Here is a 17,753-nt window from a genome sequence, read left to right as displayed (position 1 = left end):
AAAGACTGTGGCCCAAAGTTTCTAGAAGCTGCTGTGCGACTTCAGGATGCAAAAGTTCTAGTCACTGGCTCCATGTTTGTGAAAGGACTCGGGGAGACTGGGACCAGATCACTGCGGTGTGGACGATGATCAGAGTGATAACCGCGACCCCCGCGGAGCCGACGCAGGAAAGAAGGGAGCGGAACCAATCAAGTGGCGTCTGGTTGCTTGGGCAAATCTCAGCACAATTAATCGGACAATTACGAGCATTATGAAGCTTCTCCTGCGGGCACCGACACCGGCGCAGCAGACAGTGAATTAAATGTAGGGACAAATATTGAACCAGCGGCACATCCCCCCGCCAGATAAGGAGCCTGCTCCAGCGAGTTTAATTAAATGCTCGCTTGTTTCTGCGCTCGCTGCCCTGCATCGGATCGACTCGTCGGAGCAGCAGAAAAATACAGCAGGAGAAGCTGCAAACATCCGCTCCAGCGCTGCGTGCGTGCTGGTGATTGAATTCGTGCCCTCGAGATGTTGTGCAGGGGTGAACATGTACTGGTGAGTTCAGTGGGGCGGTCAGTGTAGCTGAGTTACTGTAAGTGTGTGGTGTGTGTAAACATTCTCGCGTCAGCGTTTTCACACTTGACCTGCCGTGACCCTGACCAGACCCCCAAAATATAAGCGTATGCAAATTTATGAAACTTTTCTTTGCATTAATTATGGATTTTTTTCTTGCTATAATTTCTTAAGATGATATTTAACTTTTTTTATCTTAGGTGTTCAACTTTTACATCACAAAAAATGATTTATTTTCATTTACGGATATTTTCTTTTTTATAGTCACCTAATCACCGATACTCCTCAGGCAGCTAATGCATTAAAATAACATTTTAAATGCTTCTATTCACAAAGATACATTTAGTTAAAATTCACATAATGGCTGCTTTTTTCTAAAAACGTATGTTTTAAATAAAAAGCAACAAAGACTACAAATATGGCCGCACCGCAACTCGGCTCCAATTTCAACAAAATCAAAAATCACCTTTCCTCTGATGAATTTCATGGTTTCATTGATGTTTTCAATATTTATATTGAAAATAAATGCTTTAAAAAAATTTTTATTTTACTTATATTAATAGTGACTTTTGCAACTCATTTAAAAAAAATGAACAATTTGAATAATTTTAAGACGATAACAGATCATCTGTTGCTCCTCAGGTGTTCCCCGAGTCGCTGTGAACACGGTGGACACTGCACTCAGTCCTGGACCAACTTCCACTGCAACTGCTCCGACATCGGATACAGTGGCGCCACCTGCCACAGCTGTGAGTCAACACTGTGGCACCAAGCCCAGACGGCATTAACAGACATCTGGGTTGAAAACATTCTAGTCCAACAACAAGAATAGAGTCACCCAGATGAGTGGGACTCTCTTTATTTATAAGTAGGACTCACTTATTTTCAAGTTTAGCAAGTCCAGTGTGACAGCCACTTCCTGTCTGCGTTGTGAGAACAATGTACTGCCACAAAATGAATCAAACAGTTCATACAACTCATCTTCCACGAGTCAGATGTTGAGCAAGAGGGAGCCCTCTGGTGATGTAACACATCGATACCTAAACAATTCTCTATGTAACACACAGTTTCACTCGCATCCCACTAGGGGGAAAAAACCTTAGAAAGCAGGTGCGGTTAAGTTGTTGACTGGGATACAGAACCTTATAACCAGACTCGGTAACCTGAATGAAATGAGGCTTGTGACTCACGGGTTAGCTAACAGCACGAATCTGTTCTATAATAGAAATTGGAACCAGCGTCATGTGTTCACTCCACCGCCTCATCGTAGACTTTTCTGACGATTCAGCACATGCAGACTGAGATGTGTTTTCTCTGAATCTGAGTTATTTGACTCAGAGCATTTGCTTCTGACAGATCAAATTAGGGAATCAGAAAGCCAGGAATGTGCAGAGGTGATAAACTGGCACATAACAGAAACAGTGGAGGTGAACTGATGACTTCGTTGCCCTCCGAGGAGAAATTAAAGCGAACAAATAAAAGCGGTGGAGAGATTCTGTCGTCACTCTTTGGCTTTATTGGCCATTCCCTGCCTCCGCTGGTCTGCGGCGGCTAACTACTGCTAATATTTCAGCTCCAGAGCCTCCTGTTAATATCTGTGTAACGACGTCGCTGAACCGAGTCGCATCATTTCGGATGAGTTGGACTCGGATGAATGTCTCGGGGAAACATTTTGGGTTGGTGAGGAGAGGAGACCGGGGGAGTCGCAGTTGACTGTGGTCAGGTGAGCGAGCGCTCTGGAGGAGCGAGATAAACAGCTGCTGCGGGTCGGCTGGATTAGCGCTCTTTACTGGTGTCAGGAGGGAACATGGGTTGTTGGCGTGACGAGAAGGTAACCCTGCATGAAATACCAGCCGGCGGCGGGAGTCAGCTGACCTGGAGCCAGTTGCTCCCAAACTTCTCTGACTAGAAGTTTCTTCTTCAGGAGCCTGACCTGCACCAGACTTGTCGAGCTGAGGTCTTATAGTTGTCACTGTGCTCCTCAGCCGTGTACCAACAGTCCTGTGAGGCCTACAAACACCAGGGCAACACGTCCGGACACTTCTACATCGATGTGGACGGGAGTGGACCGATCAGACCGCAGCTGGTGTACTGCAACATGACAGGTGACTCACACACACTCACACACTCATACACACACACACACACACACACACTCCTCAGTCTGTCTTGCCTCGTCCCTCCATTACTCCTCACTTCCTCCTTTCTCTGTTACTTCCTCCTCATTTATTCCTCCATCTCTTCACTTCCTCGCCATCTGTACTCACATCTTCCTCAATCTCAACACTTCTTTTACACTCCCTCACTTTCTCTGCCATCTCTCTTCACTTCCTTCACATCCATCACTTTAACACTTCCTCTCTTTACTTCCTCCCCAGCACTTATCACTCCTCCATCTCTTTCTCACATCCATCTCCATTTCTTCTTCTTCTCTTCACTTCCTTTTTGTCCTTTCTCATTTCCTCCTCAATCTCAACGCTTCCTCCTAACTCCCTCATTTCCTCTTCTATGTCTCTTTACTTCCTCCTGATTTCCCCTCCATCACTCTAAGACTTCTTCCTTCATCTCTTAGCTTTATTCACACGCTCCTCTCTCTTTGAAGCTCTCATTTCTCCGCATTCATTCCTCTGTCTCTTCACTTCCTCGCCATCTATCCTCACATCCTCCTCAATCATTTCCTCTTCCATCTCTCTTCACTTCCACATCTGTCACTTTAAAACTCCTTCTCTCTACTTCTTCCCATCGCTTCTCACTCCTCCATCGCTTTTGAAATTCCTCCTCTTCTCCCAGACTTCTTCCTCTCTTCTTCCTCCTTGTCTTGCACTTCCTTTTTCCCTTCTCTCACTTCCTCCTCAATCTCCACCATACTCCCTCATTCTTCCTATCATCTCTCCTCCCTGCCTCCCCACTTGATTCTGTTGTGTGTCTTCTAGAGGAGACCACCTGGATGGTGATCAGGCACAACAACACGGAGCTGACCAGAGTGCGATCCCGAGCGAATCCACACGTCGTCCACTTCAACTACGCGACGGAAGAGCAGCAGCTGTCGGCCGTCCTCGGCCAATCAGACCACTGCGAGCAGGAGCTGTCGTATCAGTGCAGGAAGTCCCGCCTCCTCAACACTCCAGGTGCCCTCCTAAGGACCTTCTGTCTCCGCTCCACGTCCTAATTACTGCTGAGTCAGGAACTGTGGTGCAACAGAAGCTGCTCTGACGAGACGTAAAATCATTTCAGCGGCAAACAGAATCAGACTTCCAGCCTGATGTTGTAAACCGTGTTTTTAATATTATTCTGTCTCCACCACTTTCCTCACATTCACCCTAATAACATTTCCCTCACGCCGCCAGCGCTCGGGCTGGCGGCACACAATATTCAGCTGTCTGGTGTCGCTGTGAAGATTTCTTCATCTGTGGAGGAAACTACAACAGGTCACGTGACTCATTCAGAGGATGAGTCCTGAGATCAGAAATAAAAAGATGAAAAGCTGTGCATGGTGATAAATAAATAAACAATTTCAATAATTTCTCAGCCTAAAAACCGGGTGTAAATAAGATTTTTTAATTAAATCGATTGTTTTCATTAATAAAAAAAACAATTAGTCCCAATAAATTAACGACAAAAATATAGCAAAAGAAAGAAGGTGAAACTAAAGTGGCACTAGGTTAAAAAAAATCAAAACCCTGGAGAGAAAAAAAGTCCTTCAAGAAAGAAAAACTTGAATAGATGATAAAGAGGCCTAAAATAAAAGACAGATAAAAGAAGAGTTGGTTTAATGCGGATTAAGAAAGATGAATAAAGTCAAAATGGAATGCGAGGCAGAACCAACATTCATGTGTCACTTGTGTGGCCTGTCTTCCAGAGGGCTCTCCCTCCAGCTGGTGGTCCGGTGGTCCCAGTCCTGGTCGTCGCCAGAGTTACTGGGCCGGCGCTCAGCCAGGAAGCCAGCAGTGCCGGTGCGGCCTGCAGGGCGACTGCGTGGACCCTCATCACTACTGCAACTGTGACGCCGACCGCTCCGACTGGTACTGTTCCGACCTCTAGTGTGTGCGACAGCGGGTCAGGGAGGGTAAGCTGGCAACAGCCTTCCCTGCCGCTGTAAACGAGCCTGCCGCTCCGCTCCCGTCCGTCTGAACAGCAGCCTCTATTTTTAAAGAGTGCAGCAGCTCTTCAATATTTCAGCAGAGTCACAAAGTGCTGCCGGCCCGTTTATTTCTGCACATAATCTTCCTGACAACAGCAGAACTGCAGGAGCTTATTTTAAAGCTGCGTTTGTTCTCACGGATTTCAGGGTCGAGTTTGGTGACTCGAACCCTATGTGGCAAGAGAACTTTCCGGATCTCAACTTTGTAAATGAAAGTACTTGAATCTCCAACTCTGATCCTTTACTGGTCTTCTCTCAGGAACGAAGACTCGGGTCTGATCACCCACAAGACAAGTCTGCCCGTCAGGTCTTTAGTCTTGGGCGACGTCAACAGACCTGGGTCGGAGGCGGCCTACAAGGTGGGCCCGCTGCGTTGCCACGGAGACAGTAAGTGCGTCTAAATTCCACACCAGGATCCCACCACTAGGTGTCGCTGTGACAGCCCCTCCTTGCTTTTGTGTCGTAGAGAGTTTTTGGAACGCGGCCTTCTTCGCCAAAGAGACGTCGTACCTCCACTTCCCCACCTTCCACGGCGAGCTCAGTGCCGAGATCTCCTTCATGTTCAAGACCACGGCGTCTGCCGGGGTCTTCTTGGAGAACCTGGGCATCAAGGACTTCATCCGGATCGAGCTGAGCTGTGAGTGTGATGCAAACATGCCAGCGCTGGGTCTCAGGACTGACTCTTAAACATACATTACTGTGTTTCTCACATGCTAGCATGAAGCTACATGTTCGCCAACATCATTTCCTGTATTTCAGATGTGTTTTGGATCTTTTTGAGTCAGAATCAGACTTTAGTCAGGATGTTAAACCTGGTCAGTGCTCTGAGAGACTCGACTCGAACTCAAGTCACAGGGCTCAAGTCGAAGCCTCATGAGTTGTTTATTGTTGACAACAGAATTCTGAGCTACTGATTAAAGAACCCTGGTTCCACGTGAGTGAGTTTCACGGCAAGAAGCTAAGAGACAAGTGCGTAATTTTAGGAGCGACATGTGTCTGTGTATCAGGATGAGAACAAATATCCCGCAGCTTCGCTGCAGTTTGGGGTTTAGTTTACGAGGGTAATAACCCGCTCGCTGCCGTTTGGTTTACGGCGTCGTTGAATCGCGGCGAGGTCTTTTACGGCCCTCTGTCGAGGGTTCCGTCTGAAATACAGCTGCGCCGGCGTCCTTGCGGCATCGGGGACGCGACCCAACACACTGCTGATTCACAGAGGAGCCCGTGTTTAAAGCGCAGGAGGAGGGTTCCAACACAAGCTAATCCGGAGTGGATGGAAGCACCTCTTGCTTCCTTCTCCGGGGAAATCACATGCTGCTGCTTCAGTTGCGGCTCACTTGAAGATGCAGTCGAGGAAATGAAGTTATAAAGGAGGCGCCATTTTGCTTCATGGCTGTCGGCAGGGAGGGACGTTGGTTCGCTTCCCAGGAACTTCTTCTCTTCTTCTCTCCATCTCCATCTCCTCTGTTTCACCGACCTTTCAAGCTTTACATACTGAAGAACACCTGAGGTCTGAAGCCTGGTGGTGTGTCTTTTTGCTGGGATTTATGTTGTGTTTAGTATTTTGTAGCGTAGTAGCGTAGTGTGTTTTTAATGTGTGCGATCCCTGGTGTGGGTGTGTGTCTTTTTGTTTGTGTGTGATGAGGGCTTTGGTGTACATTAAGTGAATCTGAACACGGCCGTAAGTGAGGTTGTCTCCAGGTGTGTAGGCGAGCGTGAGACTGAGGTGTTTGTGGCTAAGACTGAGCTGAAAGTTAAGTTGAAGACAAAAGAGTCTGGCTGCTCCGCGTCGCACACGTGTTGTTGTTGCTGGCGAGTAATTAAAAGACTGGTCTGGCCTCCGACACACACACTTCCCGATGCTTGTTATCCCTGGCGTCTCTGCAGAAGCTTCTCCGTCGCCTCGCTGCCGGGCAGGACTTGTTTGTGTTGACGATTCAGTAAGACTCATTATCGTTGTTGTTCCCATCCTCTAAAGTGAAACGTTGCTGTGGGACCTTTGAGGAGTCAGAGTCCTCTGGAGTTTCTTCCATCAAACGCAGATTGATTTTGGAATTATAGTCGTCTCTAATCATCCGGGCTTCAGAGAAACCATCTTTTGGCTCAGCTCTTTCATCCCCCGAGATGCTTGACCTCCTTCCCCTGGGGAAGATCTCATCTAAGTCTGGCTCCTGTTCCTAAGCTCCTCCCCCTCCTGCTCCTCTCAGCCCCCACCCAGGTCCTCTTCTCCTTCGACGTGGGGAACGGGCCGCTGGAGGTCCGCGTGGACTCGGACGTGGCTCTGAACGACGACCGCTGGCACCAGGTCCGAGCTGAGAGGAACGTGAAGGAGGCCACGCTGAGGCTGGACCAACTTCCTGTGGCCACTCAGGAGGCTCCTGCTGACGGGCACTTCCACCTGCAGCTCAACAGCCAGCTCTTCATCGGTGAGTCCAGCAGCGAACTGCTCCACTTTAGTGCGCGTGTGTGTGGGTTTCCTGTGTGAAGAATAGTTCCATGTGTAATGACTTTGGGTCGTAACCAATTTTGTGTGTTTTAATCCATGCATGTGTGTGTTGTGTATTCAAGTTTCTGAGACACACACACACTTGCTAAAGCTTGTTATCTGGTGTGTCTCACGGAAGCTTCCCTGTCGCCTCGCTGGTGGGCAGAAACTGTTTGGGTTGTCATTCAGCTGTCCAACCTTCACAAAGACTCGGTGTGTGCCAGTTTGTGGGTGTGTTTTCATTTAGGTGTGTGCTGGAGTGGGAGCTTTGGTGCGCCTCTGTGTGTAGTGGAGTTTGTGTTCAGGTGTGAATGCATATTTTGCCGCCATGATGCCCAGTTCCACCTCAACACCTGTGAGTTTGGAGGCACCTCCTCATGTGTTTCTCTTGCTCCTATGGTCGACACTCTCTGACTGATGATGAAGTCCTCAGCGTCTTGCGGTCGTAAAAAAAATCACCCTGCTCACTCGGCAATATTGAGATTGCTGCGTTTAATCTACGGCGGAATAAATATTCAGATGAGGCCGGGTGAAAGTCATCAGCGCTTAAAGAACGCTGAGTCAGCTCTGCCCGACCACAAAACAATAATCGCCAGTCATAAATTTGCAGCACCAAACGCTCGAGCGGAAGGCAGAACTCCAAACAACTCCCAAATTTAGGTATTCAGAGCGGAGGCACTGTGTTACTCCAAACACGCCGAGTCGCTCCAAACTTGAGTCACAGTTTTGAGTCCGACAGGTGCCATCCAGAGGGCGCTGTAGATCCATCCCTATGTTCCAGACTAAAATCCGACACTCTACCAGACTCCCTGAACTCTCGGGGTCCAACACATCCGAGTGAGTCCTGAAGCCGGGAAGTGAATTCCGCTCTTCAGCTCAACTCTCTTCTATGTTTTCAATTGAACGGACAGGAAATGGATCGACAACAAACAGCCTCCTTCCTTCCTGCTGACGTCCTACATGCTGATTCGGCCTTTAAGTGAAAGCGCTGAGTCATGTTTTTGACGGTTAGCTGTGATTACTAACAACAGGGCGTGTTAGAGCTCGACTCCTCACCGATCAATACTTCATCTATCAACGCACTCGATCGGTGGGAATCCATACGGTTCTGCGCCAAGACTGGTGTGAGTCTGTGGGGCGGCCATGTTGCTGTTGGCAGGGATCCTGGTGGCTATTGATCTGCTGGGTGCGATGAAAGCGGCTCACGCTGTACAAACCACATTTCTAGGGATTCATCAAACATGATTCTGACGTGAGCCTCAGTCAGAGTGTTTCAACTGTAACAGCTACAAGATTCCGTCTCTGCTATGTAAATGTCTAACGAGGCAGCGTCAGAAGTTTGACTTTGTCCAAGGATCAAAGCTCGCAGCAGGAGGTCCGCGAGAGCCTCCAACCAACTCCCATCCAGCGGGACGATTAAAGTCTCTCACCTGACGAGAGCAGGAAATAGAAGCCAGCGAGTGGGTGAACGCAATTAGTGAAATTATTCTTCAAAGACGATCTGAGTTTATCAAAACAGAGTCAAGACTTCGACTGAAACCTTTGAATCTGAGCGGGATTTTGACTCCAGATCACAGTCGAACAGTTTTTGGCACATTTCCAGAGAGAAGTGTGAGATGTGGACGCAGTGCAGCGAGCAACGGGGCGCCACAGGGATCCCCCCTAGGGACCTTATTGTCAAAATACAAATTTTATTTTGAATTTTTTTTTTCTAATGTTAACCGCAGGTTATGAAAGTGATGAGTCAGCAACATTTTAAGACGTTGTTGAGGAGTTATTTTTAACACCAGAGTTCCACTCTTGTTTGTCATGAAAGAATGAAGTCTATTGAAGAAAAAAAAGAAAAGGACAAAGAAAATATTGCAAAAACAGCAATGCAAAACGTTGAATTTTATAACAATGAAACACATGGGAAAAAAAGGACAGTGTCAGAGCCCACTTGAGGAGAAACTGTCACAAAAATGAAAATATGTTCACAAAAAAATCAAATCCACTTAATGGAAAACCCATCTAATGAATATAAAATACAAAAAGTAGAACAGGATATGATGAGAAGTTCCCAAACACAATGACAAAAGCTTCAACTGGAGGAAAATAAAATGTGACAAATGTTGACATATACCTTGAAAAAAAGTCAAAATCTTGATAAAAAAACCTAAAAACTAACTTGACTGGCATCATGCTGTAAACCTGGCGCCCCAGGTCGAGCTTTTGGCTCATTGTGTGGTGATGTTTCCAGGGGGAACGGCGTCCCGGCAGAAAGGCTTCCGCGGCTGTATTCGCTCGCTGCAGCTGAACGGAGCCACCCTGGACCTGGAGGAGCGGGCCAGGATCACACCCGGGGTCCACCCAGGCTGCCCGGGCCACTGCAGCAGCTATGGCTCCCTCTGCCGCAACCAGGGGCGCTGCGTGGAGCGGGACAGCGGCTTCAAGTGCGACTGCAGCCGCTCGGCCTACGTGGGCGTCTTCTGCCAGACAGGTACCAGATCCTCCTGTTCTTCTTCACCCACCAGGATCCTGGACGGAGCTCTGTGGAGCCCAGTTGCCTCCATCTCTCTCTCTCCTCTCCATCATCCAGAGGTGTCGGCCAGCTTCACGCCACAGACCTCGGTCAGCTACACCTTCAAGGAGCCGTACGAGTTGATGAGGAACAGCAGCGCTGCACCGTCCTCCATCTACTCCGACGTGACGCTGCGCGGAGAGAACGTCTCCCTGAGCTTCAGGACCAGCCAGAGTCCAGCTCTGCTGCTCTACGTCAGCTCCTACTACCGAGAATACCTGGCTCTGCTGGTCAACAAGCACGGTGAGGACCTGAGCTGATGCTGCTCTCTGGACATGGACTTCTACCACCAGGTTTTCATGGTGCATCTCTGTGTATGTGTGTGTGTGAGAAGAAAAGTTGGAGGTTCGGTACAAGCTGGACAGCAACAAAGACGCCGACGTGTTGAGGAGTCGAGTGAAGAGTCTGGCCGACGGGCAGCTTCACTCTGTCATCATCCAGCGGCAGAGCCACAGTGTGTTTGTACAGGTACACACACACACACGCACGTCTGGTACCCTGCTGTAAACAAGTCCAGCATCAATAAAGTCGGTGCTAGAAACAGAGAACAGTGGTGCTAATGGCTGCAGTACAAAGGTCCACTCACTTCCTGTCATGTGACCCCTGTTGAGAGGAAGTACATTCTCACATATATGTTAAGGTTCAGGTTTGGAAGTGAATCAGTTTTGTACATCCTTCTTGTAAGACTCTGACTCAAGGATCCCAGGGGGAATCATGTGATTTGCTATTGGTGACAATATCTCATGACAAGTAGCTCTGACATGTGGGACTCAATGAGTCTTACTCACTGAGTTCAGTCAATAGATGCTGCTGGGCTAGTCGACACCTGGCAGCCTGAGTTGACGGTGCCCCCTGGTGGACGATAACATCCCAGAACGTGTGACTCCTTGTTGTAACATATGGGCTCTGTGAGTGATGGGTCGACCGGGTTGAGTCGCTTTACTGAGCCGTTGTCAGCTGGAGGAGGCCACGGGCAGAGCCAGCACTGGAGCTCCATAAATCATCTCCAACAATAAACATCACCAACACTATCACGCCGTTTCCTCGTCAGCTGGTAACAAACGCCGTCGTGAACGTTCCGCCGGCAGCGACAGTTAATCTCAACTGCCAGAGTTTAATTTTAATTACTGATGAACGATCTGACGCTGGGTAAAACCTGTCGTCTCCACAGCCCCGGGCCAACACTTCAAATATGATTTCCAAATCCAACTGCAGACAGATGAAGGCGACGCTCGTCTGGAGCCCGGTTGTGGGCGGCTTTACGAGCTGAAGGAGAAGGTGACCTTGTCTGAGAGTGACGCTGGCGAGTGGGACTCCCGCGCACCACTCTCCTGCAGCCGCCGCTGCCGTCCGCCACTGTCGCAGTCACCTGAAATGGGACGTTTTTGCTGACTCCAGTGAGACTCACTGTGCCACCAGAGGATTCTGCAGATGTGTGGGACTCTGTGAGTCCAACTGTCTTCCTCTTAAGTTTGTCCAGGCCGTGAGTTTCTGTCGGGTCACATGACTGAAGTCATTTGAATTGTGACTCAGGGGTTAATGCAACTGATCTCGACTGTTGTAATATCACGCAGCGCTTTGACTTCTCCAGATAAATTAAGAATCTCACTGTGTGCTCTCCTGCCCATCATCATCCTCCTCATCCTCATCATCCGTGGCGTGTCAGTTACTCAAACATCAGATCCAAGACTTCTTCTGCCTCAGATCGACTCGGTGGTTCAGGACCGCTTTCATGTTTCATCTGGGCTGCTCAGCAGGATGGTTATTTTAATGAGTCTCACTGTGTGGTGGGGAGTCAAGGTCTGCAGTAAAGACTCTCATGAGTTACACGCTGATATTCTTACATTCTGACGCTAATCGGCCAGGAGAAAACCGCACGAGTCAGTTTGACTCGGCAGAGCGGAGAGATTTGTTACAAGTTTCTGGTCTGACTCTGGGTCTGCCCTGTGGCCTCCTCCCTGCTGGAGATGCCTTTTGAAATTCCCCCTGGTGAGTCACTCCGTATCTTCCATCACCCAAGAATATTTTCCTTTCTGACTCACTGTTCTTAACAGCATTTGAGTCAGACCTCAGGTGACTCGCAATTCTAACTTCCTGGAGTTGTGAATCATATCCAGATGCATGGGCATCAGGTGGAACTCTGTGGTTTGACTCACAAGAACAGACTGTTTTCATGTATCCTTCTAAGACTTCTATTTGTGCCGAGCCATCCGAAGCAGACCTGAGTCCCTCACCTATTGACCAGGTTTAACCTTCTCCACTGACACTGCAGCACAATGCTCCTGAATAAAAGTGACTCTAAATCTGCTTTAATGACTCGGTTTCTTCTCAGATCGACCAGAATCCTGGGGAGGAGTTGAACCTGACAACAGATGGAGAATTCAACGCCATCAAGTCGCTGGTGCTGGGCCGAGTTCATGGTGAGCAAGGCTTCAAATCTTGAATTTAAATGGCAGTTGTCAGACAGAGAGGAGCATCTGGAGCAGGCTCTCACACGGCTGTAGATGTGTTGAGTGAGTCACTGGTGCTCCACACTAGATCTTCTGTTCCTCCGTGATGCTGCGAGGGTCGACATGTGAACTGACCCGTCCGTGTCAGCGCGTGCGACCCCTCCTCCCTCCGTCACACCGGTGCGGCAGATCAGCAGCAGGAAGTGGATTTTCTGTCTCCAGCTGTCGCCACCGTCGTCCATCAGCCTGACTAATGGACCCATGGAGAGTTTCGGCTTCTCCAGCCGACACGGTGAACGTCACCTATCAGTCAAGAGAGCAGACAGCGATGCAGCTGGTTACCGTGGTGATGTCGGCCGGCGCAGCTGCTGCGCTGAATGATGGCGGGATGGAGGAGGGGGGGGGGGACATCACTCTTCTGACCTGACAAACACAAGTTTTATTGTGGCTCACAAGGAAATAAACTCAGTCCAGAAGCACCAAATCATTATGACCATCTGCTACTGACAGGAGGATCCTCTCGTCTGCTGCCACAACTCTTGTCTATCACTTCCTGCGCGGCTTTTGACTGACATGGAGGCAAATAACTCGAAATAGAGAAGTGTAAAATGGTGGCTATTTTTACAAGGAGAAGGAATTTTATTTTTATTTATTTATTTTTCTAATTCCTGTTTGTGTTATTTTCTTATTCATGAAATTATTTTCAATCGATTATTTTATAGTATTTTGTTAGTCATCCAAAACAGATATTCATATATATTTTTCTTTCAAAATCTTGTCTTTACTTTTGATCATTTCAAGTAATTATCTAGTAATTATTATAAATTTGACGTCTCTTTGTTTTAAATGAATGTGAAATATTGTTTCATTTTGATTTGTTTTCTTCTCTTTGGTTTTTCTAAGTAATTTCTTATTACTTCTCATATTTCATTGTTGTTTTTATTTTTATGTTTAGTTTAGTAATTTTTGATAGGCCTGTTATTTTTTTGCTTTGTCCTAAATTTATTATGATAATATGATTATGTTTTTTTCTCATTTTGTGATTTAAATTTCCTTCCATGTGGTATCAGTAATTTTTTTTTTTTTTCAACAGAGAAAAAAATAAAATTAATAGAATAAAATATGGAACATGTAGAAAATATTAACGATATTTTCCGTTGTTTTTTTAATGATTTTTCTTTGTATGATATTTTCAGGACAGTAAAGGCACCTGTCGATGTCCTCAGTTCTGACCTGTCAGACAAAGTTCAGGGTCGAGACACAGCTGTGTCACGGTGACCCACATTCTATTGCCGCCCAGCGACACGGCTGATGCTCTGACTTCCTCTCATGGCTTTAATTAAGCTAAGAAGTTACCCCAACTTTAAGAGCTTTATGATTTTGTCTAGAAGCGTGAAATCGGCACCGGCTCCGGCGCCCAACCATGGAAATGTGAAATTAAACAAGTTTCAAGTTCGCAGAGAAAACCTTTTGAAATGATGAAACTGGGAAAGTTCTGGACCATTTGCATTCCTTTCATGTGATTTTCCATTATTGTGTGATTCCAGACTCCGAGGCGCTGGACCCGGACCTGACCCGTCTGGCCTCGCTGGGCTTCACCGGCTGTCTGTCGGTGGTCAACTTCAACTCCGTCAGTCCCCTGAAGGCTGCTCTGCTGCACCCGGACAGCAGCCCCGTCGTCCTCACGGGGCCCCTGGTCCAGTCCAGCTGCGGGTCCTCGGGGGCCGGTGACCCCTACTCTGCGGAGAACGTCCACCGACTGTCAGGTAAAACCTCAATTTAGATGTTGCACGTCCTCCAGGACTTGGAGGTGTGGCCCCACAGATCTATGAGGAGCTCACCCTTTGGGGGTGTGAATGACCCCTGGGAGGCCGCATGTCCCCTCAGACAGGCTGTGAGAATGGGTCCTCCTGAACCAACCCTTGAGGTCTAAGGTCCAAGAATGTGGGGTTACCAGGGCGGTGCATCAAGTTAGAGGAGTCATGAGAAACACCAAGCAATTGAAATTGAAGCTAAAGCTCAAGGTTCCTTACATTTTTGAGCCCAATCCAGAACTGTGGTGCTCCCATGGGTCCCCACAAGCCCCAGCCACAAGCCCCTGGATTCCACCTGAGTCATCCAGGAGGTTCACCAAGCTCCATGTCCAGAATCTTTCTCCAAACCCTGGTACAGAGCATTCAGTTTCTGGCCCCAGCTGCGTGAAGTTCAGCTGAAGCCGACCTAGTGGGTTTGCTCTTCTCCCGACCAAGGTGACGTGGAGAGCAGCAACACGACCGCTCAGATCTGATGAGTCCATGTAGACCTTTATCTACCTTCACCTCAGATTTTCTCCTGCTCTTCTCATTCTCCTCCTCTCTGCTGTAGACCAGTCGGGGTCTCTGGGTTCAGGTCAACCTCTAGTCAATGCCATGAGGACCGACTCTGCTCTGATTGGAGGTACTGAACCGTTCTCTGTTCTTCTCCCTCGTACATGTAGAACCCTGCCTCTGTTGGTTCTCTCTCAGATGATTTTGATTCAAAACTCTCAACGTCATTGGAGTGTCAACACCTCGACTGTGTCCCTGCAGGAATCATCGCCGTGGTCATCTTCGTGACTCTGACCGCTCTGGCCGTCGCCGCCAGGTTCCTGTACCGGAGGAAAGAGACGTATCGGACCCAGGAGGTGAAGGAGGTCCAGCCGGAGGACAGCCAGGAGTTCCCCTTCAACAACCAGACGGAGCCCCAAAACCCCCACAGGCAAAACCCAAAGGAGTATTTTATTTGACGTGGCCTCAGGACACTGCACAGACAGTGGACGGCAAAACTGTTGTACATTCACACCCAGTGAAGATTGGAGTGTAAATACTGAACCACCCTTACGTCCCGGTACGATCCTGGGGCGACATGTTGCTGTGTTTTTAAGATAAAGACAGGGACGGACGATGCTTCTGTGGAACACACGGGGAAACCAACGCTGCGTCGCGTGATGGACACTTGACGTTCACACACAGGTGTTTCAGAAATGTGACACTCATGAACTGTCCTTGCTTGTCTAGTCCAAACATTATGGTACAGAATCTTAAATAACTGCACCTTTATAAAAGCTTTTATTGTGGCTAACAGCGAGTCTAGTTCCGTAACTCAAGTAGACAAGCAACTGCGACGTGTCATTTGTCCTACTCCGACAGGCAAGAAAGAAACTTTACGATGTAAATGCGATCAATTTTCTTGCTCCTCTCTTTCAGGCATTAAGGGCGTTTCCGATAAAGGATAACTCAGTCAAGCTAGTTGTTGAAAAAGTAAGATAATATTTGTGTAAAGTTTTGCTTGATTAGCTTTGTGGCTGATAGGTGTTAGCACCGTAAACCCTGGAAAAGACAAGCAATGAAATAAGGAACGTGTCCTTGAAGGTGTTTTATACTGAATTTCTGTTCAAAAGAAAAGACGATGAAATGTATGTGGATTTCAATATTTGTGAATTCTGTTGTGTCAGTTTTCTTTCTCGTCTACTCCAGACATTACGGTTAAGAATATTTTCATGGGTAAACGCACCGACTCCCCACCAAAACAGTTGTTACCAAAATGCTGTGAATAGACGCGCGAGAAAGATCGGCTGGTTTCTGGGCGCAGAAGTCGTGTTCCCGCCTGGAAACTTTTCTTTTCTACCTATTTTATATTAAAATGTGGAGTAAAGTCTTCTCGGTGAGTCTGCTCTGATTCTTCTCCGCAGTTCTCATCTCGGGATTCGGCTCACAACAGCGAGGCCCGGGACTAGTGCTGCTGTTTGAAATGCTAAACTGCATCAGGAGACGAAGCTGCGATCTAAATCAGGAAGTTTGCTTTCTTCTGAGAAGTTGCTGGAAGAAGGACGTGACGTTGGCCCGCCACCGCGCTAACAGCTCGACCAAAGACCATTTCATCTTTTACACTGAGGAGTTTTTAGCTCCTGTGTCGAGTGTTTTATTTCCTTTTCCACCTTCACTTTCACTCTCGACAGAAGCGGTCTGCAGCTCAACCTTCCCGGAGGCTGCTGGAGGCAGAGTCTGGAGGCTGGACTGCATCACGTACACCAGACATGAAGAAGCACTTGAACACCCTGCGGAGCTCAGGGCGGTGGGTGGGAGGGAACCACTTCCATAAAGGCTTCTGCTCTCACTAAAACCTGCTGAGGCACCGCGATGAAGGACTTACAATGCTAATTAGCATTAGCTAGCTGTACAATAGCAAGCATATCCATGATAAATACTCAGTAAGACATGAATATATATGTTCAGTCCGAGTTCACAAACTAACCTGAACTTGGTTTACGAACTGTTCTTCAGTTTGCGAACACAACTCAGTGCTCCTGCGTCACTCTTCAGCAGCTGTGTTCTCTTGTCTCCAGCCCGTCCCGGCTGGGTGTTGGCCGTTACGCCGTCACTTCTTCTTCCTCGAGAGCAGCTCCGCTTCCAATTTAGCTCCTATGTGCTGCAACGCTGACATCTGTTTTGATGCCAAATGCTAATGAGGCGCAGAAACGGGAGACTAAAGGGCGACGGGGGAGCACGAGTGTTTCTTCTCTTATCTCCTGTTTTGAATCAGATCAACAGCTTCGCCGTTCGCCATCAGATGCTGCAGATGTTGTTTACCAGCCAGAATGTCGAGGAGCTTATCAGATTCTCACTAGGGTTTTCAAAGAGCGCCCCCTGCTGGACTGTGCATAAATCTCAGTTATATATTTGAGGAAGAACTTACACGAGCGCCACTGAAATGTGGCCAAATACAGACTCAATTTTAGCGTCCGCTTCCTCTGTTGGATCTTAAGTCGGATTTCCTTATCCGATAACACCTCCACTTTCAAAAGAACACAGCTAGTGTTATGCAAAACAAGAAGTGCCGTACAGCCAAGTTAACATGCACGTATCGACGTTTACCCCGCCTCCATCCTACATCGAAACAATGAAAGACAGCACTTCACAGGTTGTAACTTTGGAACTCAAGATGACAGAAGTTCGAACATTTAGAGTCTGAGCATCGGAAGTCAAAACATTGGGAGTCAAAGTACGTTGACGCTTCAGAAGTCGAAACATTGTTGGTCAAGGTGACAGAAGTTGTAACTTTGGAATTCGAGATAGGTTGTTGGATGACAAAACATTGGCATAATTCAAAACATCGGTATGAAAATGTCGGAAGTTGCGATGTTACATGTAGTGCGTTGACACTTCAGAAGTCGATGTGTCAGGTACTTCAGAAATCTACATGTCAGAAGTTGAAACATTGCAGTTGAATCAATCAAAGACAACACTTCACAAGTTGAAACATCGGAAGTCAAGATGTCGGAAGTCAAAACATTGGGAGTCAAAGTATGTTCGGACGTTGGCACAACAGAAGTCGAAACATTGTCAGTCAAAGTGACAGATGGTGAAACTTGGAATTCAAGATGTCGGAAGTCGGAATGTTGGATATCGAAAAGTCGAAAGTCTAAACATCGGCAATGAAAATGTCGGAAGTTGAGATGATACAAAATCAGACTTTTTGGACAAGTCGAAACTGAAGTCGACATGTCAGTTACGTCAAAAATCAACATGTCAGAAGTTGGAACATCGG

General features: G+C 47.6%; 1 protein-coding gene across 3 annotated transcripts in view; it reads left to right on the top strand.

The window, feature by feature from the left end:
- Positions 1-15,848, top strand: part of LOC128769367 (contactin-associated protein-like 4) — a 51,923-nt gene extending 36,075 nt beyond the window's left edge. For all 3 annotated transcript variants that reach the window (XM_053883029.1, XM_053883030.1, XM_053883031.1), the window contains 14 exons: positions 1,198-1,304; positions 2,541-2,660; positions 3,489-3,683; positions 4,415-4,577; positions 4,956-5,083; positions 5,163-5,333; positions 6,901-7,119; positions 9,418-9,657; positions 9,757-9,981; positions 10,073-10,206; positions 12,071-12,158; positions 13,736-13,954; positions 14,553-14,624; positions 14,756-15,848. In XM_053883029.1, the coding sequence (XP_053739004.1) occupies positions 1,198-1,304; positions 2,541-2,660; positions 3,489-3,683; positions 4,415-4,577; positions 4,956-5,083; positions 5,163-5,333; positions 6,901-7,119; positions 9,418-9,657; positions 9,757-9,981; positions 10,073-10,206; positions 12,071-12,158; positions 13,736-13,954; positions 14,553-14,624; positions 14,756-14,952 (2,278 nt within the window). In that variant the 3' untranslated portion in view covers positions 14,953-15,848. The remainder of the gene's footprint in view (positions 1-1,197; positions 1,305-2,540; positions 2,661-3,488; positions 3,684-4,414; positions 4,578-4,955; positions 5,084-5,162; positions 5,334-6,900; positions 7,120-9,417; positions 9,658-9,756; positions 9,982-10,072; positions 10,207-12,070; positions 12,159-13,735; positions 13,955-14,552; positions 14,625-14,755) is intronic.
- Positions 15,849-17,753: the final 1,905 nt, after the last annotated feature.

This window comes from Synchiropus splendidus, chromosome 13 (genome assembly GCF_027744825.2).
Source record: "Synchiropus splendidus isolate RoL2022-P1 chromosome 13, RoL_Sspl_1.0, whole genome shotgun sequence".
NCBI lineage: Eukaryota > Metazoa > Chordata > Actinopteri > Syngnathiformes > Callionymidae > Synchiropus > Synchiropus splendidus.
Note: the sequence above shows the minus strand (reverse complement) of the source record. Positions and strands in the feature narration are given on the sequence as shown.